Source organism: Bacillus rossius, chromosome 13, assembly GCF_032445375.1.
Source record: "Bacillus rossius redtenbacheri isolate Brsri chromosome 13, Brsri_v3, whole genome shotgun sequence".
Lineage (NCBI taxonomy): Eukaryota > Metazoa > Arthropoda > Insecta > Phasmatodea > Bacillidae > Bacillus > Bacillus rossius.
The window spans coordinates 8,946,665-8,972,162 of record NC_086340.1 but is presented as its reverse complement, the minus strand read 5'-3'; the positions used below and the strand labels follow the sequence as shown (position 1 = coordinate 8,972,162).

The window sequence follows — 25,498 nt, the reverse complement described above, 5'->3', positions numbered from 1 at the left end:
CTAAAAATTGATATGAAAACGAGCGTTTTAGTAATTTTCATTCTTCTACAAATACAATTTAAAAATTATAAGTAGAGACCGGAAAAATTCGCGAGTTCAATGACATGTATGATATACTACATGATCCTCTATGCACGCGGGAAAATTACATTTGCTCATTGGCTACTGACTCGTGACACCTGTTAACTGGGACGCTAGTTATTCGATACTTATTTTGTTCAAGGTTCTTTATTGGCCAAGTGTCATTCAGATAAACGGTGGCCTAATCACTGATGCAGTAAAAAAGCAAACGTTTTTGGATTCTAGTCTATCACGAAATGAATCCGCGAATTTTTCCGGTCTCTAATTATAATACGGAAACAGTAGGTACCTACTACTCATCCGCCATCAGCGTATCCGTAAATGCTTTTAGTAAACAGACACCATTCTGATATCTTGAGCAGTTTACAAATCGCGTGGGAGTTTTTTTTTGTGAAGCTTTGCACACCTTGTGTGTGCCCAGGTAGGCGTGGCCCAAGTCTTGTAGACTAGCGTCACCGACGCGAATACTGCGCGCCAGTTCGAAGCCTGGCGCGTAGAGGCGAAGATGCGTGTGGTGCGCGAGCCAGTTTCGCCCTTAGCGTCCCCGTGGTGTTAGGTATATCCTGAGTGTATGTGCAGGCATTTTCCGCGGTAAAAAAAAAAAAGCTGAAAGCCTATTAAGAGTGCGGTGGTGTGCCTACAAAGGGAGTTATGCGTTTTTTTTCCTTCTACCTATTTTTTTCATCTCCTGGCTGCAAAATGTTTGTTTTATCAAATGTTATTTAAGATAAAATTTAATTTCAACCCCTGTTTTAATGATATTTCGTTTCGTAAAAAAAAAAAAAAATTTCAGCCAAATGTTTTATATCAAGTGTAAGGATTTTTACAATAAATTATAACTAGGGACCGGAAAAATTTTACGGTTTCGATGGCCTTCAGGATAGACTGCACATTCCCCTGTACACTTGGGCAAATGATGCAAGTTCATTGGCTACCTACTTGTAAGTCGTCTCGGCTGGTTTGTCTGTGATTCGATTTTTCTTTGGTTGAGGGTTTATAATTGGTTGATATTCGTCCAGATGAACAGTAAGCCAATAGAAAAATCATCTAAGAGGTATATGTAGGCCTATTTTAATTTTAGCCTATCGCCGAATGAATCCGCGAATTTTTCCGGTCTCTAATTATAACGTAGTTGAAATTATATCTATTAAAAAATGTAATTAATTATTTGTCTTTTCAACCATTATCATTCCCACCCCTTGCAGTAAAGGTTTGTTATGTAACCACCAACGGTTTCTTCCTTGTGATTGGCGGCCGTCTGCGAGAGAACTAGTAGCCTACTGTGATCGGTGTCGGTAGCAATCGACGTGTACCTTAGAGAAGCTCAGCCGGTCAAGGGAAACACACAGGCGATGCTACAGTGTTTTAGCTCCCAGCCGGTCTGAGGAGTGTGGTCCGCGAGCAGCATGTGTGTGTGTGTCGCAGGCCCCGTCACGCAGCGCACACACGAGGCCTTGACTCGGGCCGCGAACAAAGCCTGGTAGTCCCTCCTCCTCCTCCTCCCCTCTCCCCCGCACACTGGCGGACAACAACCCGGCCTTGCCTCGTCCCGTGGTCGCCCCTTGGTCCCCCTTAGTCGCCCCTGCCGCCTGGCAAAATAACTAGAGACCAGAAAAATTCGCGAATTCATTTCGCGATAGGCTAATATACAAATAGTTATACCGTTATACCTCAGTGCTGCCTCTGCTATTGGTTCACAACTCACCTGGATGACTCTGGGCCAGTGAGAAACGCCCCACCAAAGCTTTATCGAATCACAGGCTGCTACGTTGGGACACCTTCACAAGACAGCAGCCAATGAGTTGGTGGCATTTGACCGAATGTACGTATAGAACTGTGTAGTTCATCCTGCAGGTCATTGAACCCGACAATTTTTCCGGTCCCTAAAAATAACGCACAGTTCATTTGGCCTGCTTACCCGTGGAGTCGTCTCAAGTGGTTTGCCTCTTATTCGATACTTCTTCGATTGAAGGTTTATCATTGGTCCAGAGTCGTGTGAAATTATTTACGTGGATTGGTAGCTCAATGCATCACGCGAATATGTCGGAATGGAGTACCCGGTCGTATTATAGATAAGTAAACTATACGCTCTGTAGCCGGATCCTGCACTCACACTCTTAAACAGATTCTTAGGCTACATCGTGTACAAGCATTATTGTTTTATATGATTTTCATATTTCCCTGAACAATCGTCGCGAATTAAAAAAAAGAAGGATTTCTCGTCTAACAGCTACCATGTGTCGGTCTAAATAAAAGGGGGGGGGGGGGATTTGTAAAGTTGGTTTACGGACGATAATTTTACGTGATAACGTCATAAGAAAACATTGATGAAAAATTACTTTTTTTTTTTTTTCAAATAATATTTACAATTTTCTGATATTTAATTTAAATAATTTGTTTAAATATAATCAGGAACAATTAGTTAAAAACCCCGCCTTAACCTGTTTGATATTAAGTATAGAAGATTTTCTCGCCCTGTGGTTGGCCGGTTCTTGCACGATCGGCTCAGGCGGAACGTGACAACGAGTCATGCTTTTTCGTCGGTGTAGCCGGCGTTCATCGATTTATAAGACGATATCACGTCAAAAAAAATTTGTTTGTTTAGTAGCGTACACTATTATAAGGGGCAGGCAGTTTTCGCGGAAAAAAATATGATCGCCCTTTAGACTGCAATAAGGTATGCCCGCAGCAGCGGTGACTGGTGGCCGTCTGCAAGGGAAACCAATTATTACCTTGGCCATTCAGGACGCGTTTGCTTCCGCACTAAAACACGACGATGCTACAGTGTTTCAACGCACAGTTTGTGTGGAAATATTTACACGCAAAATACATGGGCCTATCTTTTTTCGTTAACCGCTTGACGTAAAACGCTATTTAAAAATTTTTGTAATACGCATGTAAAGTTTAAGTTGGCTTGACAACATATTTTGGAAACGACGTAGTTATTGTCCTTGCAGATGTTGGAATTCTGGTGGTACATATCGATCACGTGGCGTGTATTTGCGGGCCAACTAACCGCTGCATGGAAGGCAGTAGCTATGGAACCTTCTTGGCAATAAGCTCGTTAAGCCTTTTTGTAAATGGTCCCGGTGTCGGGCAAGTGTTTAATGGCTTTTCGTACAGGCGTTGACACCCCCCAGTGTGACAGAAGACTTTAAATCATCCTGTCTCGCAAATTGGACTGGTCCAATTAGAAGACGAGAGATGGTCCAGTTTCTACAACGGGTTTTTCGTAATCTCGGGAGAGAAAAAAAAAGAAAGAAAGAAAATTAAACCGAAGGTGAGGTTACACGAAACCTGGCAGTTATCTGCAAAAAAAAATCTTATGTCGTGGAACTTTGATTTGTTACGGCTTGAATCTGATAGTAGCAGCATGCTTGACTAATGTGCAATAAAACAACAGGCCATCGAAATACATTAGTGGATAAACGTGCCGAATGCAATCATTAATTACTGTGTAGAAAAAATATTCAGTAACTTTCCTAAAAACACGTATTTGAAATTCATTAAATTATACTTTCAATGGGAAATTTTACCTTAGAAGTATGGCGCGCTTCTTAGGCTTTTAACTTTTTTTGCTTATAGTTATGGGCTCACCCAACAGATAGCGCCGAATGTCGTGCAAAACACTGTTTCAGTTTCCACTGTGAGAGTCGCACCGTTGTCTCTCCCTCCTTGTTCTGTTGTTTTAACGCCCACCTTGCTTCACCCAATAAAACATTCTGCCGAGATCTCGCTTTTTTGTTTCCCCCATAACTTGGGGAAGGGGGTAGTGAGAAATACCTATTCTCCCGTATACCTCCCTCTCCACTTGCGCACGCCACTGTTGTGGGAATCTTTCAAACCATCGGTTGGAAACGCCCACAGCCTCTCCTGGTGGCAACTCGAGCGCAGAGATTCAAATCGTTCTTCATTCTTCTTCTCCTCCCCCCTCCCCCTCTCATCATATCTCGTCTTGGCGCTGGGCCGCGGATGGAAAGTTTTTCTGCGCGCGCCGAGCGACCGCGCCTGTACAAGAAGAGAGGGAGGGGAGGGGCGTGGCTGTTCCCCCGCGCGCGCCGAGGCGATTGGTCGCCTCGGCCCCGGGAGGGCGGGGCCGCGGCCGGCCAATCAGCGGGGCCGCGAGAGGGAAAGAGAGAGAGAGAGAGAGAGAGAGAGTGAGAGATAAGGCTCGTTGCGCGAACCCCTGGACCTCCTGAATCACTGCCCCGGACGGCGAAAGAGATCGGCGCTAAAACGGTCTATGTCGCGCGCCTTGCGTGGCACACAGTTGAGGGATCTTTGATCCGGCACGTGTTCGGAACCACGGCCTTTCTGCCGGATTATCGAACGTCAATGCAAGGGGAAGGGGGGTGGGGAATCTCTGGGGCCCAGGCAAGGGCTGAGTCAGGGAGAGACCGTGGTTTTCCTCAACAGCTTTTTTTTCCCTCAGTAATATTGCAACTGATTAACCGGATTTTTTTAAATGACTGATGTATGGTTTAATTTACGGCCAATGCAAAATTAAAGAGTAGCCTTCTATTTAAACATTCAGTAAGACACACTTTATATGATTTCATAAGGTTTTGAAAAACACTTCAGGTTCCTCAGTTAGCTTTAAAATGTGTTTTAAAGCATAATATTAAAAAAAAAAATGTTCTGTACGGGGGACCCCCGCTTATCTAGGGGATATTCTAATAAACATCCCTTTTATTTCCAAGACCCCTGAAAATAGGCCTATACAAAATATATTCTTATATCTTCCTTAGGCCCGCCTCTTCCACAAATGCTGACCACGCCTGATAAGGCAAAAATTACAGGTTTTATTGTAAACAAAAGTCATAGTAAACCTTACCAGTAATGCAATACATACGCCCGATCACGTTTACGGTTATGTCCACAGTAACGTTTACAGTATTTAGATTTTTTTTTTATCAATTGTGGTTTTTAAATATTCTACCTTAAATAATAGAGGGAGGACACGAAAAAAAAAATTATTATCTCCCGGGTCCTTTGATATCTCTTGGTGGCCCTAAGAAGGAACACCAAAGAAATAAACATAAATTACAGTTATATTCAAAATAATTTGCATTAAGCTGCAAGAGCCTATAATTGGTTGCTTCAATGGTAAACAAATTCCCAAGTCCTCCCGAAAACAAATCTTACCGCGGGAGCGGTTCGATCTCGGTGCCGAATTACGGAATGTACTGAACCGATTAATGCCGGATTAAAGAGTACCCGCTGTGTCACAACGGAGTTAGGAACTGCCTAGATATGGGATGCTGTGATGTAGTGGAATCACGTTCTTTCTATCTCACCATCGCCATTTCGCAACACCCAGAATAGTGCAGGAAATGGTGCTTGACCATGCCTGAATATGTTTAATAAGTACACTGTAAATTAATTTTGTAAAATTACAGATAGGTATTTGTAAATTTTGGCATTTACGTGAAAACAACTGTAGCCTACTTATCACTACAAATAGTTTTCGCAGTAATTCTGGGTTCGGATTATTACCCGGGAGTTTATGCTTTGTGTTGTCCCAGTTACCTGCAATAGTTAAAGTTATTTGTAAACGTAAACCGTTCTATGAAAAGCTAAACAAATAAAGTCCATTTATTGAATATTCGATTAACTTTATCATTGTTTAAAAATACGCTTGAATAAAAAATCAATTAAAATATAAAATATTGCGCCAATAATCGTAAAAAATACTAGGTATTATCTCGAAAACCTATTTATGTACCTATGCTAAAATAACAATAGACACGTGTTGTACAAATTTACAATATCTTTCTTGCAGTATTACAAACTATTTCTTGGCAACTGGATTCCAGAGGAATCTTTTGTAAAAGTACAGAAAATTGTTATCTGTACACAGCCGTGGGAACAAAGCGTATAGAGGATAAGTAGATAGCAACTGAAATACTCTATATTTGTTTCAATAGTTTTTTATATGTCTTTCAAGTTTTTGTCGTTTAGTATTGGAAATTTTGGCTTCGTTAAGGCATATATACCACGTTAAGAGAATAACAAACATCATAGGTAATACCTATACCTAATGTTGTTGCGGGTTTAGTCATTATAAAAATAAACTAAGTAAAAACACCAATGACTTCACATGGAAAACGTGTTGTATCTTGTAGCAGTCATCCACTATGTCAGGCATTCTATTAAATAATGTATGTTGAAATAATAGTATCGTATTTCGAATTCTATCTCTCCCCCTAAAGGGCCCCGCCTCGTCAGGGGTGTGTGTGTGTGTCGGCGAGGCGGGATGATAAGCGCGACGCTCGCTGGTGCTTCTAGCGCGGTGTCTCCTCTGGACTGGCGCGCAGTCTTCTCGTCGTCACAGGATAACTGTGAGATCAGAGTTGGTGATCATACCATTCATTATATGGCGGATAAATGATGACAAAGGTTGGGTGCTTTCAAGAACCTGTGCCGGGTGTATTATGTCTAAAAATGTTCTGAAAACACGCCTTTTAGACATTTTAACTCTTCTAAAAAAAAAAAAAGTTTAAAAACTGAATACCTATGGAAACAGAACTATGCAAAGAAATAGTTTGTTATGTTACAAAACATGTAGTAATTTTTGTACAACGCGTGGCTATTTTTTAAATATAAAATAAGTATTTGAGATAAAACTGAATGTTTCCTACGAATTTAAACGCACGATTTCATGTTTTTGTTTATGTTTAGTTCAAGCATACCTTTTAACATTAATATTAAACATTTTGACTTTATTTAGTTGTATCATTGCGTGGTTAATAGTGGAATTTGACTTTATGTTGTATCATTGCGTGGTTAATACTGGAATTTGACTTTATTTTGTTGTATCATTGCGTGGTTAATACTGGAATTTGACTTTATTTAGTTGTATCATTTCGTGGTTAATACTTTAATTTGACTTTATTTTGCTCTATCATTGCGTGGTTAATACTGTAATTTGACTTTATTTTGCTCTATCATTGCGTGGTTAATACTGTAATTTGACTTTATTTTGCTCTATCATTGCGTGGTTAATACTGTAATTTGACTTTATTTTGCTCTATCATTGCGTGGTTAATACTGTAATTTGACTTTATTTTGCTCTATCATTGCGTGGTTAATACTAGAAAGCTACCCACGGAACTGTTAGCAAATAAACTTTTAATTTTTGGAGGAGGTACCGGGGACAAAGCGAGAGAGAGCATGAGGATCGGAACGCAGCCTCGGTTCTCGCGTGTACTCGCGGTCGGGGCCGCAGGGGGCAGGATGGAGTCTGAGGGGCGGGGGGACCGCGCGTGTTGCAGGCGGGTTCGGCGGCCACCTGCGCAGCCCCGTGTGCGACCCCCGGGGCGAGGGCGGCTCCGACTGCCGCGACGACGGCTCTCCGCCCCCGCAGGCGCCCGCCGCCGGCTACATCCACCTCCGCAGCCCCGTCTACCTGCTCAAGGAAGGTGAGTCATGCCCGCCTCAGTAGCACCTTTGAATATACATATACTGTATAGAAGTCGCCAGCCCAGGTTAAAAATTTCCAATACGGTTTTGAGGTAGTTGGTTAATTCACCGCCGCAATCGCCACCATCTCTAGGGGCACCGAATTGTGGTGGTCCCTAGCGGACAAGTGTCGAACTCTTTAAAACACCCCTTCCCCCCTCCCGTTGAACGACCATGAGCTGCAGTGAATGTTGGGTGGGGGGTTGCGGGGGAATGACAGCGGGCGACAGAGCTGCGCTCTAACGTGTAAATAACAACCCAAGACGATACAGGACGTTACGGCAGCGCACTGCAGCGGTGAAGTTCCCAAGCTGCTCATCATACGCTTCTGGAAAAACGTAGAGTAAATCCTATCCAGTTGCGACTTTTATACAGTATATATATTCAAAGGTAGAACCTCTCATATCCGACCACGACGGGACCTGGACCGTGGTCGGAACGACCAAAAGGTTGGATATCCGTAGGAGCAAAAAAAAAATACGCCTTTCCCAGCTATACATTGTGTACAGTAATACAACTTTATTTGTAAAAAAAAAATTGGTTGTCTGTAAAGTCGGTTTACGGACGATAGTTTAACGTGACAACGTCATAAAAAAAACATTGATGAAATGATTGCATAGTTTAATGAATTGAATTGAATAATTTTTATTTTAATAATAAAAGAATAAATACTTGAATTTATACTTGTAATCAGATTTTTAAAATGCAAGAATAATTAACCTTTATTGCCGAAATTGATGTTGTAATAAGCAATGAAAACAACATTAACGTTTCACTTCACTTTATAAACAGTCGAGTGGAAGACAGATAGATGCGGCGCAAGCGTACAATGAGCGTAACGGGACACAGCGTAACGGAACAATGGGCGTAACGGGAAACTTTTTCGTGCGTGCAGCCGGCGTTCATCGATTTATTAGACGTTGTCACGTCAAAAATGTTGCTGTGTACATTTCGAACATTTGCTTTTGTTAAAATATAAATAAAAAAAAGAACACAATGTTAAGCATACCTTATTTAAAGAATTCAGTACTGTATTTTTGTTTCAGTTTTGCAAAATCTTCGATTTTGCGGAAGTGTCCCTCAGCTATTTTCTGCCCACAATACATTACGTTACGTTAAAAAAAAAACATAGAACAGTACAAGATTATAGTACGAGCACATTCTACACCAACAATCACGGCCGAACTTGACAGTTTGCGACGCGAAAACATGTATATGCCTCACATTTTCAAGTCCGAACAGGCTCGCCAACTACGGAGACTTGGTCGGATATCCGGAGGAGTCGGTTGTGGGAAGGTCGGATACGAGGGGTTCTACTGTACGAGAAAAAGAAGTGGGATATCGCAGCCCCGTCTACCTTCATGACTTTTGTCCCACCTTGTCACGTGATATGCTCACCACCTCGGGAGAAACAAAAAAAATAATTAAATTTGGGTATATACGAGAAAAAGAAGTGGAATATTAAGATTGCGTAACTGAAATAACTATTATAAAAATAGCATCGATAAATAAGCATTGACTTTAACCATTTCCGAGGATGCCGATTACAAGTGTTACAAAAAAAAACACGTTACATTTTTACAAATCATTTTTTTTCTTTGGAATGCGAGGCTGAATTTCGTCTGTGATAGTGCCTCCGTTCGTGGCGTTTTTTATTATCGCGCAAACCATTTTGTCGCGATATCGAAAATTCTGTTTAGTACATTGTGACAACGGCAGTTTTAGGAGCTACCAATAAAATAAATGTACATATCTATGTATTATTATTATTATTATTTGTTTATTTCCAATATTTTATTCCATTTCATTCTTCTTATCCATACTGCACGAAAATGTTAAAAAAAAATGTAACTTTGCCAGCTAATTATGCGAAACGTATGCACTATATATATGTATGTGTGTATGTGCGCGCGTATGTGTGTGTGTGACTTGATGTAAGCTTTCGGACATACGCCATTGCTAAGCACATGTAGGCTATATCTGTAGAAGAAAACTAGTTTTCTTCTACTTACATACGTGTGCTTAGCAATGGCGCATGTCAGAAAGCTTACATCAAGTCATGCACTCCCCATTGCACAAATCTTTCAAAGACAATATGTGTGTGTGTGTGTGTTATTCAGGGGCTCAGCCAGGGGGGGGGGTTTAGGGGTTCAAACCCCTCCCCCCCCCCCTTAGCACCAAATCTTTAATTAATTTCTTATTCATCAGTCAAACAAATTTCATATTAAAATTAATAAAAAAAATTTACCATTACAATATTTCAATTTAAGAACCGAAAACTGCTAACAAAATAGCACTATTTTACACCTTAAAATCCAAATTTTCCCGGGGGGAGGACCCCCGGACACCCCAAGCTTTAATACGTTGGAGGGGGGGGGGGGGCTCCATACTTCTTAACACACACACACCCCCATACACAAATCCTGGCTATGCCACTGGCTGTTATCGTCTGCAAGCCTGTCGGGTTCTCCAAACAACTGAGATAAATATTTGCGTCATCCATTGATAGGGATCCGGAAAAATTCGCGGGTTCAATGACCTACCTGCAGAGGATGAACTCCCACAGTTCTACGTACACTCGGGTCAAAATTGCCACCCGTTCATTGGCTGCTTGTCGTCTTGTGGAGACGTTCCAGCGTTAGCAGCCTGTGATTCGTATAAAAGCTTCGGTTTGGGTGTTTCTCGCGTTGGCACCAGAGTCTCATCCAGGTGTGAGTTGTGGAGCCAATAGCAGAGGCGCAGCACTTGAGATATAACGATTTGTATTTTAGCCTATCGCGAAATGAATACGCGAATTTTTCCGGTCACTATCCACACTGAGAAAAAGGCTTGTTTGAATCAAACAAATATTTGTTTATATATGGCGAAACAAATATTTACTTGGTGGAACAAAATATATTTTGTTAGCTCAACCAAACTCGGTAATAAACAAAAATTATTTGTTACACCTAACCGAATATACATTTGAGTTGACATCATAATTTTGTTGGGTCGACAGAATCTTTCCTACTACAAAATATTTGTTTGAATGAACAAAATATATTTATTTCGCCACATACAAACACATATTTTGTTGAGGCAAACAAACGTTTCTCTCAGTGCATTGATCCCCGTGCGTGTGAACTGTCGGTCGACGGGAGAGTGACGGTAGTGTGTGTGTCCGCAGAGAGAGGGGTGTACGGCGGGCCGCTGGGGGAGGCGGCGCCGCCCCCGCTGGCCGGGTCGTCGGGCGACGAGCCGCCCGTGGGCTACGCGCCGCCCCCGCCGCCGCCGCCGCCGGCGCACTACGACCACGAGCACGAGTACCACCCGCTGGATGCCGCCCACCACCACTCGCCCTACCTGGACGGCTCGCCCGAGTTCTACACCTCGCACTACGTCAAGAGCTACGCCCGGGGTGAGTCGCCGCGACCTGGGGTTCCGACGGACCTTCAGGATAGTCTACACAGTCCTCTGCACACTCGGGCTGCTGACTTGTGAGTCGTCTCAACTGGTTTGCCCCGAGATTCGTCACTTCTTTCGGCTGAGGGTTTCCCATCGGCCCAGAGTCGCCCAGACGAACATGTACATGTACGTTAGGTTCACACCTCAAAATTTGCATCAATACTCCCCCAGGCAGGTAATCCCATTAGGGCATAGTCATGGTTAGGAGAAAGATGGGTCTTTTACATGCCAGACACTGTTACCAGAGCCTAACGTGGGTTCCGAGAACCGGGAAATAGATTCGCCATTTCCAATCGCGGCATGTTACTGGAGAGCGCCCGGCTAGGTCGAGAGGTTGAGGAGACCGCCCAGACGAACAGTGAACCAATAGCACAAACAGCTTAAAGGTATAAATGTATGAATTTCAGACTATCGCCTTTGAATATATATACTGTATAGAAGTCGCCACAGCCCAGGTTAAAATTTCTAATACGGGTTTGAGGCAGTCGGTTAATTCACCGCCGCAATCGCCACCATCTCTAGGGCATCGACTTGTGGTGGTCCCTAGCGGACAAGTGTCGAACTCTTTAAAAACCACTTCCCCCTCCCGTTGAACGACCTTGAGCTGCAGTGAATGATGGGTGGGGGGGGGTGGGGGGGGGGTTGCAGGGGAATGACAGCGGGCGACAGTGCTGCGCTCTAACGTGCAAATAACAACCTAAGACGATACAGGGCGTTACGGCAGCGCACTGCAGCGGTGAAGTTCCCAAGCTGCTCGTCATACGCTCCTGAAAAACGTAGAGTAAATCCTATCCACTCGCGACTTCTATACAGTATGTATATTCAAAGGTATAGTCTACACAGTCCTCTGTACACTCGGGGCAAACAACGCCAGTTCGTTGGCCTGCTGACTTGCGAGTCGTCTCAACTGGTTTGCCCCGAGATTCGTTACTTCTTTCGGCTGAGGGTTTCTTCATTGGCCCAGAGTCGCCCAGACGAACAGTGAACCAATAGCACGAGCAGCTTAAAGGTATAGGCTTATGTGTATGAATTTCAGACTATCGCGAAATGAATCTGCGAATTTTTTCGGTCTCTAACCATGAGTCACACGTCACAAGCCCCCGTTCTGCTACTGCATGAGCTCTTCCGTGCGGCCGATAGAAGCCGAGTACTTCGGCAGCCTTGTTTGTTTTCAGTTCTAAATACGTTTAAAAAAATCTTTCAAGTACAAGCCCATCTAGTGTTCTAATTTGAAAATTGTTTTATTTTTATCATAAATGCAATTTCTGCCCATGCTATGGTCTTGAAGCGTATTTTAAATTAATAAATATTTCGTAACCTTGAAATTAAATCTCATTGGTTGCCGTTTCTTTCTTATCACTCTGTTTCCGTTTCCGTTTCATTGCAGTGGTGATCCAGTGGGAGGCAATGGACTATAAAACATCTAGAGGGAAAACAAAAATATTTCGGTCCGTACCGTACCTTTTAAGGAAACGCAGTTTCTTTTGTAAAAATTCATTATTTTTACATTTTTTACAGAGTGTAATTTTTTAAGCTTTATTATAGCATATCAAGGAAATATATATTTTATTAATTTTATGACGCCCTGTTTAACTGGTAGTCTGTGTACCTATCCCTTTACCACCCAACACCCTCCGGCAATCCGCCCCTCCTCAAAAATTCGAAGCTGAGTCTGCCACTGAATGTCGACGACGATTCCACCTATGATTTTGCTTCTCACGAGGAACAGTGAAATCTCCAAATACTCTGAAGCAGAATTAAAAAAAAAAAAAAATGGTTGTCTGTAAAGTCGGTTTACGGATGATAGTTTAACGTGACAACGTCATAAAAAAACATTGATGAAATGATTGCATACTTTTATGAATAAAATTGAATCATTTTTATTGAATTATCACTATTTTGTATGGATGCAAAGGAGTGAAATGAAATCTACAATTTAATTGATAAATTTTCTTTTATTTGCACTCATTAATTCAAATATGTTTATTACTTTAACGAAGAGATTATTTTAACTATGACTATTTAACATGTTTGCTTTTTAACTTCTTCCAATCTGTGTTATTCTGTTAAGGATAGGACGATGATAGGAAAAGTAGGAAACGAATGTGAGTGTTTCAAGTTTAATGTGCCTCGAAAAAGTCAAATCGATGGTGGTTCCAATCGAGTGGAAGAGACAATGTGCGTAACGGGACAATGAGTCATCCTTTTTCGTGCGTGCAGCCGGCGTTCATCGATTTATTAGACGTTGTCACGTCAAAAAATTGAAAAATCAGCGATCGCACATTTAACGTATTTTTTGTAGTTGTAGCGTTGTGTGTGCAGACACTGAACACTGCAGACCAGCGGTCTAGTAGTGACGACGTGCGGGCGAGGAGGGGGATGTTTTTGTGTCCGTGGGGGTGGGGTTAGGGGGTGGTGACAGGGGGAGGGGATGTGTCATCTCCGGCGCGACCCGCCAGGAACAAGCCTCCCTCATCTCCGACGAATATCCTGCCGGTAACGAGGTCGCGCTCCCGCCAGCTGTTGCCGCGGTCCCTCCCGGAGTCCTGGGGAGGCGAACGGAAAATTAAACCACTTATTTTCCTGTTAACCGCTCGGTGGTGAGAGGAGCAGGGCCAGAAAGTGGGGATGTCTCGAAAATCGAAGTCAGTTCTAGCTTTGAATATATATACTGTATAGAAGTCGCGAGTGGATAGGATTTACTCTACGTTTTTCAGAAGCGTATGATGAGCAGCTTGGGAACTTCACCGCTGCAGTACGCTGTACCGTCTTAGGTTGTTATTTACACGTTAGAGCGCAGCACTGTCGCCCGCTGTCATTCCCCCGCACCCCCCACCAATCATTCACTGCAGCTCAAGGTCGTTCAACGGGAGGGGGAAGGGTTTTTTTGAAGAGTTCGACACTTGTCCGCTAGGGGACCACCACAAGTCGATGCCCTAGAGATGGTGGCGATTGCGGCGGTGAATTAACCAACTACCTCAAAACCGTATTAGAAATTTTAACCTGGGCTGGCGACTTGTATACAGTATATATATTCAAAGGTTCTAGTCGGTGTTTGTCGCGTCACGCTCACTGGTAAACACCCCCCCCCCCCTTCCCACCCAAGCGCGGCTCCAGAAGGGGGGCGGTGGGGGCGATAGCCCCTCCCGAGACAAAATTTTATTGATTAGTGTATATTTATATTTACTTAAATATTAAATTTCACATGTTAAAACTTTTATCTCATCAAATGTTGCGTGGAGCTACTAAGGTTGTGTATTTGACACCTGTAATTTGTAAATAATATTCCAAGGCCAATATCTGACCACTTTTCATTTTTTTTTGCAACTACGACCTTTCTCTTTGTGCGATAGCCCCTCCCGAAAAGTCATCCTGAAGCCGCCATTGCCCCCTCCCCCTCCCCCTTTTTCCCTCGTGGCAAGCCTCGGAATACTTCGAAGTGGTTCGGAATCCCGCTGTGATCTCGATACACCGCCCAGCCAGGTCGGGATGATAAGTGCGGCGCTTAATGGTGCTTCTAGCGCGGTGTCGCCTGTAAGCGCGCAGTCGGGCGGTATCCATGACATGAACATAAAGGTGTCTTGCAAATCCCTTTCAGTGCTTTCAAGTAACCGTACCGGATGTTTCATCCCTTTTTATTCTCTCTCTCTCCTCCCGAAACTACCGTTTAAAAACGAAATACGGAAACACAATACGCCATCAGCGCATTCTTTAGATGATTTTCTTACACAGGCACAGCTCTTATATCCTGAGCAGTATTCAATTCGCGTGATTTTTTTTCTTCTGAAGCTGTGCACACTTTGTGTGTGCCCGGGTAGACTAACACTCAGGAAAAGGAAAAAAAAAAAAAAAAAAATCCATAGTGTAGTCAGATGGTTTTCTTTCAAGAAAATTATTTAAAAGTTGATTTTACTTATAAGTGGTTCAAAGCTAAAATATTTTTGTATAGTTTTTTTTAACATGTTAGCTTGCAAGTCGCAATTCGTCTGGTTACTGGGAGTTCCGTGAGTCAGGACGAAATGTCACATGAACTCCTTTGAAGGAGTCGGGGTTCCGTTAAAAAAAGAAAAAAAAAAAAGCCGATCACAGGGTTCCCTGGCCGAAAAAAAAATTGGTTGTCTGTAAAGTCGGTTTACGGGCGATAGTTTAACGTGACAACGTCATAACAAAACATTGATGAAATGATTGCATACTTTTATGAATAAAACTGAATCATTTTTTATTGAATTATCACTATTTTGTATGGATACAAAGAAATGTACAATTGAATTGATAAATTTACTTTTATTTGCACTCATTAATTCAAATATGTTTATTACTTTAACGAAGAGATTATTTTAACTATAACTTTTATAACATGTTTGATATTTAACTTCTTCCCATCTGTGTTATTATTTGAAGGATAGGATGATGATGGGAAAAGTAGTAAACGAATGGGAGTGTTTCAAGTTTAACGTGCCTCGAAAAAAGTCAAATCGACGGTTGTTCCGATCGAGTGGAAGAGAGAGATAGATGCGGCGCAAGCGTACAATGAGCGTAACGGGACAATTTTTCGTGCGTGGAGCCGGCGTTCATCGATTTATTAGACGTTGTCACGTCAAAAAAAAATTGGTAAACCGCTGGCTGCCGTGTGCAGTCTGTCACGCGGGCTCGCTAGGGGCTCGATGAAGTTCCGTCAGCCGGGGCCAGTGACGTGTGGCGGGAGTTCCCCCGGGTCGCGACGAGGAAGAACAGGCGCGGGAAACGCGCGGCCGCAGCTTCCTGCCGGCTATCTGCCCCCTCCTACCACCACTCCTAGGGGCGGGGACTCGCGTTGTTTTCGCCCGCGGCCGCAAGCGGCGTATCTCTCGCGGCGGCAGGGCCGGAAGCCGCGGCGGGCAGGACGCGCCGATACGCCGCGACCCCGCACCCCTCAACCCCCCTCCCGGAGACGTGAAGCGTCCAGCCTCTGCGACCGGCACACGTCGCAAAACTCCTAGGATTTCAGAATAGCCAGAGAAAAAAAAAGACTTAAAATTACTAAATTTTTGTATTCAATCTACTTCACACAACACATGACATCCGACCACATGATTTTATGATTCTACAAGAAATTAAATTAATTATATTAAAATATTTTTATCGGTTTCAGAAACAATCAATTTTGTCGGCAAATATTAATTTAGCCGACAACTGGTTTGGATCCGCCACTGACACGCACGCACCATACGGAACTCCCACACGATTTATTATTTTCACCGTATAATTATTTCAAATGAAGCCAAGCGTTTACACGCAGATTTATTTCTGGACGCGAGTCACTAGTAGTTTCCGCACCCACCGCTAGAATTCGCTGCCGGAGAATCTACGTTCGCTATGGAATCATTCCAGTTGTTTTGCAGACCGAAATTATAAACTATCTATAATGACACGGCTTCGATAAAAGTGAAAACATACTTTTGAAAAAAAAAAAACACAAAAAATCCCTGCTTCGGAGCTGATTTTCGACAAGGAATTTTATAAAAAAAATTCCTTTGGCTTTGTGAACTTGGTTCGCGCCATCCGCCATAGATGGCAGCAAAGTTATAACCCTTTTCCGTTTCAGTCACGAAATTACTCCTACCAAAAGCTAAGATGTTACACCCCGCCCTGCATGTTTGAAGTGAAAATTCACAATCCAGTTATTCACTTGAACGATAAAACTAAAAAATAAAAGTACACAATAGTGGCTCACTGTAATTATACACAATTGTAATTAAAATGGTGTCGACAAACTTGCAAAAGTCTTACATTTGCCTGGCTCTACTTTATTTGTTATTCTCAACTCCCTCACTCCTGAGTGATGCATTTATTTTTTGTTACGTTCTGATCTCGTCTAAACATACTAGCTGTAAAGAAACTTTAAAATAATTTATTGAAAAAAAGCTTCTACAGTTATTAGGTTTGCCACATTGCCGAAAATTAGGTGGTTTAGATTTTATAGGATAGGTTTCCACTAAATCACTTCCAATAAAGTGCTGTGATGGCTGTCTTACTAGATGCCACGAGCGTTTTCTTCCCCAATATGCATGGTATGTATTCTGTGTTTATCGTTGTGCACAGGGGCGCAACAACAGGGGGGGGGGGCAAGGGTATTTTGCCCCCTCTCTGAAACCTTGAAGTGGGGGCAAACGGGGGCAAAGAATGTGCTGTGTAATCAATTTTTAGATAATAAAACTGTTTAAATAGCACCATTTTCCACCTTGAAATACAAATTTTCCCGGGGGAGGACCCCCCGCTTCAATTGGGGGAATCGATGATTCTTTATAAAAAGGTATATTGCCCCCCCCCCCTCCCTTTAGGAAATTTAGTTGTTGCGTCCCTGGTTGTGCATATATGTATATTATGACCTGGTTGTCGACGAAACATTAAACCCTCATTGATTAATTAGTTTATTCCCCAATTTCCCTGCAGTGTGTCCGTTGTGTTACCTCACAGCACATAAAGTTTTCAGAAACGTTACAGAAGAGTTTCTGATGTGTTTGTGTGCTAGGTAGTGACTCCGTATTTCGTTATCATAAAGCTGTAAAGAATTATGGTCTAATTCATCCCCTCTCCCTTCCCCTTCCGATTTTTCTGCAGTGTGTTTGTTCTTTGTCCCTCACAACACAAATATATATATTTTTTATTCCTTTCAGATCGGAACGTTTCTGCAATGTCACCGAATTGTTTCTGAGATTTTTGTACCTTATAAGTAGGGACCGGAAAAATTCGCGGGTTCAATGACCTGTAGGATGAACTCCACAGTTCTACGTACACTCGGTCAAATGCCACCCACTCATTGGCTGCTGTCTTGTGGAGACGTCCCAACGTTGCAGCCCGTGATTCGTATGAAGCTTTGGTCGGGCGTTTCTCATTGGCCCAGAGTCATCCAGGTGAGTTGTGAGCCCAATAGCAGAGGCAGCACTGAGTTATAACTATTTATATTTTAGCCTATCGCGAAATGAATTCGCGAATTTTTCCGGTCTCTACTTATAAGTAGAGACCCGGAAAATTCGCGGGTTAATTTCGTGTTATGCTAAAATTCAAATAATTATACCTTAGTGCTGCTTCTGTCATTGGTTCACTGGCTAATCTGGAGGACTGAGGGCCAATTAGAGACCCTCACTCATAGAAGTGTCGAATCACAGGCCACCCAGTCGAGACGACTCACAAGTCAGCAGCAAATGAACAGTTGGCATTTGCCCGAGTGTGCAGAGGATATTGGAGTCTATCCTGGAGGTCATTGAACCCGCGAATTTTCCGGGTCCATACTTATAAGGTGTGTGGACGACATGATAAAACCCTAACCAACTCATTCGTGTCCTAGATTTACCTGCTGGTGATTGTTGCTTGTCCTGCACAACAATAAAAGACATTGTACTGTTCCTGCAGCATCTCCGGTTGTCGTGTGTGCACCTGGTGACCTCGACGTGGACCCTGTGTGCGCAGGTCGGTACCCGCACCCCCACGAGCCGTACGGGGACGCGTACAGCTCGCACTACGACGCGTCGCCCTTCCAGACGGTCCCCAACGGCGGGGCGGACCACTGGAGCCCCGGGCCCGAGCTGGGGTCCGGGGGCCACCCGCACCCGCACCCGGCCTTCCTGGCGTCCGCCCCCGCGCGCGAGCCGCTCGCGCACCCGCCCACCCCCAACGGCGACTCCAAGCCGCTGCTGCAGTCGTCCATGCTCGCCGGCTACTCGGGTGCGTGCCTGCGCTATTCCCTTCATTACACTGTCCTGCCCTGCCCTGCCCTGCACTACCCTGCCTTGCACTACACTACCCTGCCCTGCCCTGCACTACCCTGCACTGCACTACATTACCCTGCACTGCACTACACTGCACTACACTACCCTGCCCTCACCCTGCCCTGCCCTGCCCTGCACTGCCCTGCCTTATCCTTGCCCTGCCTTGCACTACACTACCCTGCCCTGCCCTGCACTACCCTGCCCTGCCCTGCCCTGCCCTGCCCTGCACTGCCCTGCCTTATCCTTGCCCTGCCTTGCACTACACTACCCTGCCCTGCCCTGCACTACCCTGCCTTGCACTACACTACCCTGCCCTGCCCTGCACTACCCTGCCTTGCACTACACTACCCTGCCCTGCCCTGCACTACCCTGCACTGCACTACATTACCCTGCACTGCACTACACTGCACTACACTACCCTGCCCTCACCCTGCCCTGCCCTGCCCTGCACTGCCCTGCCTTATCCTTACCCTGCCTTGCACTACACTACCCTGCCCTGCCCTGCACTACCCTGCCCTGCCCTGCACTACACTGCACTACCCTGCACTACACTACACTGCACTGCACTACCCTGCACTACACTACCCTGCACTGCCCTGCACTGCACTACCCTGCACTGCACTACCCTGCACTGCGCTGCACTACCCTGCACTACACTACCCTGCACTGCACTACACTGCCCTGCACTGCACTACCCTGCACTGCACTACCCTGCACTACACTACCCTGCACTGCACTACACTACCCTGAACTACACTACCCTGCACTAACCTACCCTGCACTGCACTACCCTGCACTGCACTACCCTGCACTGCGCTGCACTACACTACCCTGCCCTGCACTGCCCTGCCCTGCCCTGCACTACATTGCCCTGCACTGCACTACCCTGCACTGCACTACCCTGCACTGCACTACCCTGCACTACACTACCCTGCACTGCACTGCACTACCCTGCACTACACTACCCTGCACTGCACTACACTGCCCTGCACTGCACTACCCTGCACTGCACTACCCTGCACTACACTACCCTGCACTGCACTACACTACCCTGAACTACACTACCCTGCACTACCCTGCACTGCACTACCCTGCACTACACTACCCTACACTACACTGCACTACCCTGCACTACACTACCCTACACTACACTACACTACACTGCACTAACCTACCCTGCACTGCACTACCCTACACACCACTAACCTACCCTACCCTATACTACACTATCCTGTACTACGCTGCATTATACTACACTACACTATCCTGCACTATGCGGCAAGTGCATCAGAATATCAATATTTCTATGTTATCTATGTGTGTTGCTACTACTTGTGTCCAGTATGGTATGTTGCAGGAGCTAATGCAGGCGGGAGATGGGTCGATATAACCCCCCCCCCCCCCAAAAAAAAAATACTTAAAATCTATCAGTCCCATCAACAAAAGAAATAATTACAAAGCAATTAGCATACAATGGAAATGTTTTTAATAATGAAAATTGTCTTAATAGGTACCAAGTGACGTAACAAAGATACGTGCTGCAAATTTCAAATCCTGTAATAGTAAATTTATGTTTTGTTTTAATAGCATAGCTAAAACTGTCCCCCCCTCCTTCCGAAGTGATTGCCATGGTTGTTGTTGGTAATAGTCTCGCTTTGCTGTCTCTCTAACGTACAATCCTACATACTCTTAGATCTTAACTTTCTGTTAGTATTTTCCTTACATTATTATATTGAATTACTTATAGGCTTATGGCATGTCCTTACAAAAATAAATTATTGAGTGGGTAGCAGTTTTATAATAGGTCAGGTATTTTTCTATTTCAGTTTAAGAAGTTGTTAGGATAATTAATTTAACTTCAGTTTGTTTAAAATATGGTTTACTCATTAAAATATCCAATAGTAAAAAGTATTTTATTTTCCCCCACAGGTCTTGATGAAAATGGAATTAATAATGGTAAGCGTTTAGTTTATCATATATCTTCTCAAGTCCTATCATATAATGCTCTTTATAAGTGCTCTTACATTTTGTTTTCTTGCAGTCACTTCATATAATATTGTTTACATTTTTAAACAGTATTATTATTAATTTTTTATGTAAGTATTTGCATGTATAAATTGTATATGTTTATAAATTATTGGCCTGGTAAGTGTCTAACTAAATGATTGCAATAAGCTTATGGTACATAAGATTTTTTGTGTTATTTGGCATCAGGCTAAAATTCACAATCCTTACTTTACTCTAACAACATATGCTTTCCCATCTTGGGGTGAGTCAATGCGATTCAGCCATTCTACTACTAGCGTTCCACAGTCATAGAGGGAAGTGTCAAGACAATTATAATACTGTCATTAAAGTAATGCAAATGCATACATGTTTGCAGTTAACCTTACAAATGAAAGAATCAGTCAAATTTCCAAGTCTCTAGATATAATATAAAAATTGCTTAAAATATATATTGTTTCGACAAAGAACTAAAAAGGTTTTTTTTCTTCTTTAATCTATCATAATACCAAAATTGTTAAGAAATTGATAATGAGAACACAACTGTAATTGATTGTTAAAGTACAAAGATGTCAGAAATTGTCCAAGTTGCCAATTGTAGACTGTGTGTATCATATTTATTGTGGCTTTAACTAGAAAACTAAATTGCTAGAAATACAAATTGTTTCTAAGGTAGACTATTTAATCTTTAAAATGCAAGATTTATTAGCATTTTCTATGAACAAATCACATTTTAGAGCATTTGCACATTTGTATGGTAGTATAATTTCATGTGTTTGTTTTTAACATATAATTTTTGGACAGCAAAAAAGCAAAAAAAAATATATAATCATAGGTGTATTGGGGTATAAAAAATTTGATACTCAGTATTTTTTAGTACAGTTACGTGTAGACAGACATTATCAAACGTTTTGAAGTCCGGGGAGGGGGATGGGACATTTAAAATCCTAAAATTTATTTAGAAATATGTTGCAATAATAATTAAATCAAATATTACAGAAAAAAATAAAATGAAACATTTCCTAAGTTTTTCCAGGCTTGTTTACAAACAGTAAAGAGCGACTACAGCTCCATATTGAACTAAATCATTGTTCGAGCGAAACCTTCGGAGTCTTTCAATTAGCATATAATGATGATTGTGTTTACTGAAAGAGCTGTGTATCCGTAGTGAATTGGTATAATAGAGTACCACAGGGCGTACCCTGAAATCTTCTAGGACGCACCAGTGCACCTTGGCCCACACTATGAGAGCCACTGGTGAAGGGTGTCGGCTTAAAGCACCATTGAGGCGCACTATCAACGTGAAGCCTGTACGTCAGTTAGGTGCCTAGCAGGAAGATGCCAGTCTCGCTCCCAGAGCGCGCGAGCCCAGCCACAGGGACGCGACTAAAGGGGGGCAGACAGGGGCTTGTGCCGTGGGCGCCATATTTAGGATTGTGGGGGGGGGGGGGGGAAGGACCCTTATACTGTCAGAGTAATTTTTATAATAGATATTTACTTGAATATCGTGGTGTTAGAACACGAAAAAAAAAAAAATGTTGGAGAGTAGGTTAACTGATTTACTTGTATTGAAAGATACATGTGCATGGTAAAATATTTAAAAACTGTTATTTTTCGCGTGATGTCCAACTTGCAATGTATTAAAAATGAAACGACTGCAAAAAATTATATTTATTTACCATGTAAGTTGAAAAAAAAGTATTTGTAATATTGGAATATAAGTGGTGGCGATAAGAGGTGCTGTCCTGAAAGGATTGGTTTGGCTAGTTTGCCAAGACGAGTGGGAGCTAGTCTAGTTGGGTCCCCGCCCCGCCAGGAGCGCAGCGCAGCGGTTGGTAGCAGCGCGACTGTCGTCTGCGCAGGTGGCGGGCCGTGCTTCACGGGCTCCGGGCCCATCCAGCTGTGGCAGTTCCTGCTCGAGCTGCTGACCGACAAGTCGTGCCAGGGCTTCATCTCGTGGACGGGCGACGGCTGGGAGTTCAAGCTGACGGACCCCGACGAGGTGGCCCGGCGCTGGGGCATCCGCAAGAACAAGCCTAAGATGAACTACGAGAAGCTGAGCCGCGGCCTGCGCTACTACTACGACAAGAACATCATCCACAAGACGGCGGGCAAGCGCTACGTGTACCGCTTCGTGTGCGACCTGCAGAGCTTGCTGGGGTGAGTTGCCGTTTCCCGTTTCCCCTCCTTGAAACCAGCGTTCAGTGGTGGACGCACGGAGGGTGGTCCTCTGGAGTTAACAAGCCCTTCACCGCACGTGCTTGCAAATTCGTGACCGTAAAATGGGGTTGATTAACGTAAACGTCAAAACTGTGTTTTACGGAAAACATTCTGTATATTTTAAAGTTTTACGCTTTCTACTGCATGCATTTGGGCCAACACACGGGCAGTAAACCACATACGAGATGACGCGTGTCGTTTCCAACCCACGCGCAAAACTCTCTGGTTGCACGGACTCCCTCTTGGGAATCCTACAGTTTTGCGCCCTTGAATGGGGGTATATAACCCCACCCTGTGCCCCTAAGTTGGGAAAATATTTGCATAATGTCAGTGAAGGCAGTATTTATTTTGAGTGATTCAAGGTAAGCTGTTACAACACCTACAGTTTTCAACTGTGTGATTAACCCAGTGTCTTGACTTTAAGATCTTACAAAAAGTTCTTAGTTTAAAATTGATGGCTGCTAAAAGTGTTTGTTTTGTTCAGTAGCTACATTAAATAAAATTAGTGTTATAAATAGTTTTACAGTTACTTCAATGAAACAGTTACTCATTGCTAAATACATGCCTGAATGTCACTGTAGTATGTCTCATTCTCAGATTGCAGTGTGCATTTAAATGGGCATTTACTCTGTCTTTCCAAGGCACTATTTCTGTGTTAGCACTGTCCTTGTTTCTGTGCGCAGTAGTTTTATACACAACTTAGTAATGCTATTAAATATATATATATATTTTTTTTTTCCCCAAGATAAATCTGAAACATTGAATTTTGTAAAGGAAATTTTGGAATGAGATGTTTGGAAATGCATTTTCTTGTTGAAGTTCATTAAGAGCATCATCTGATAGTATTGATTTTTTTATTTTTAAGGAGATGAAATTGAAATACGCCATCTTGTTTCAACCATTTTCGCTAATAATTTTTGCACATCATTTAATATTCAAAAGTTTGGCTCTTTTGTGCATAGCACATACTTTAATGAAATACTTTGGTATTAATAGTGACAGTCTACCACAAATATTTTCTGCCGTGAAAAAATAATAAGTTTTTAGTATTTAATTGTATTTTATTTCAGAATTACTACAAATGTAATAATACTCTCAATACAAACTATTTTATGTACTTAAGAAAAAGCAACAAATGGTATTATTTAAAAAAAAATATTAAAATTATTATGATGAACAATGGTATACAAAAAAAAACTTTTAATATTAGCAAGCTGGGTAGAATCAATCTAGCCGTAGTGTTTGCCATTTGCTGAGCGTGGGAAAGACTGTAGCTTTATGACGCTGTCATTCAGGCATGTGACATAAAGGTGCTGAAAGTAAATCTTTAGCAGGACCCTGGCTTGACCGGGCCCCGTATGTATCCACCCCTGTGTACTTGTGAACCAGCTTCGGCACTGCATGTCTCGTCCACTTCAGGGTCATTAGAGGTTGAGAAGGGAGCACTGCCAGGATGAATCGGTCGTGGAAACGGGAGCACCCCGAGAAAACCCACCGGCCCATTGGCAACGGAAGCACATGTTACATCCGTGCAACTCAAGCCTGTTACATTCTAAATCACTTCTCATTTAAACTAAACAGTTTGTATGCATGATTATGAATGAAATCCCTTCTGTTCCCTTCTGTGCTATTCTCCGATTAGCTGGTTCTTAACATCAAAAAAATTTCACTAAGTTAATTAGCATAAATACACATTACTGTACATATTGTAATAAGGATCTAATGTGTAAAAACACATTTAATATGTATTGGTCTGAATATAAGCTGCTCAGAAGCATTCACAAAAATTAGAAGGGGGAAAAAAAACTGTAGATGAATGTTATAGCATTAAATTCATTTTTGTGACACAACTAGGTGGCATTCAGAAAGATGTAAAAAGTAATACTTTGAGGGCTGATCGCGCATTGCCGGTGATTTCGAGATGTTAACTATGGGCGCCACCACGTGGAAGGGCACGTGGACCCGGCGGAGTCTCTCACTCAGGGCGTGACGTAGCCCAAGTGGGGACGAGTTACCAGCCCTTTCTATCCTAGCTACCCAGACCTGGCCCGCTCTAGGCGTCGGGCACGCCACACTCCTAGACTCACTCACCACGTGATTAAATAAGTACTCACTTTATATTTATTCTCCAGATTTAATCTCACTAACACGTCTCTCTACACGCCCGTTACACGTTACACATTACACGGTTAAAAAGCCTGAGGCACGAATCGGTTTAGGTGAGGGCATGGTCCACACACGTGGCCATGCTGCAAAGTACACTTATTACACGGTGATGAAAAAACTCGACTGAGACAATTAATTAATTAAACAGCCCGCTGGCCGAGAGCTGCCCCGAGGATGACGAGCGAAAGAGATTCAGAAATACTTAACGAGACAGAATTACTTGGTCAGTGCAGAACAAAGGTTGAAGTCCCCGGGGTGCTGGCGCGTCTGCTCTCGGTCAGTGATGAAGATGGACTGGGCAGAGCTCATCGCTCGCAGGTGGCAACATGGCGCCCTTCGCGCCAACACAATTACCGTTACTGTATTCTACGACT

The 25,498-nt window shown here is 43.2% G+C and overlaps 1 protein-coding gene across 4 annotated transcripts in view; it reads left to right on the top strand.

Annotated features, from left to right (window-relative positions):
* Positions 1–25,498, top strand: part of LOC134538209 (ETS-like protein pointed) — a 506,080-nt gene that overhangs the window by 467,673 nt on the left and 12,909 nt on the right. For 3 of the 4 annotated variants that reach the window (XM_063379310.1, XM_063379307.1, XM_063379311.1), the window contains 5 exons: positions 7,356–7,502; positions 10,709–10,939; positions 18,436–18,690; positions 20,664–20,690; positions 22,601–22,898. In XM_063379310.1, coding sequence (XP_063235380.1) covers positions 7,356–7,502; positions 10,709–10,939; positions 18,436–18,690; positions 20,664–20,690; positions 22,601–22,898 — 958 coding nt within the window. The remainder of the gene's footprint in view (positions 1–7,355; positions 7,503–10,708; positions 10,940–18,435; positions 18,691–20,663; positions 20,691–22,600; positions 22,899–25,498) is intronic. The other variant, XM_063379308.1, reaches the window with a different exon arrangement.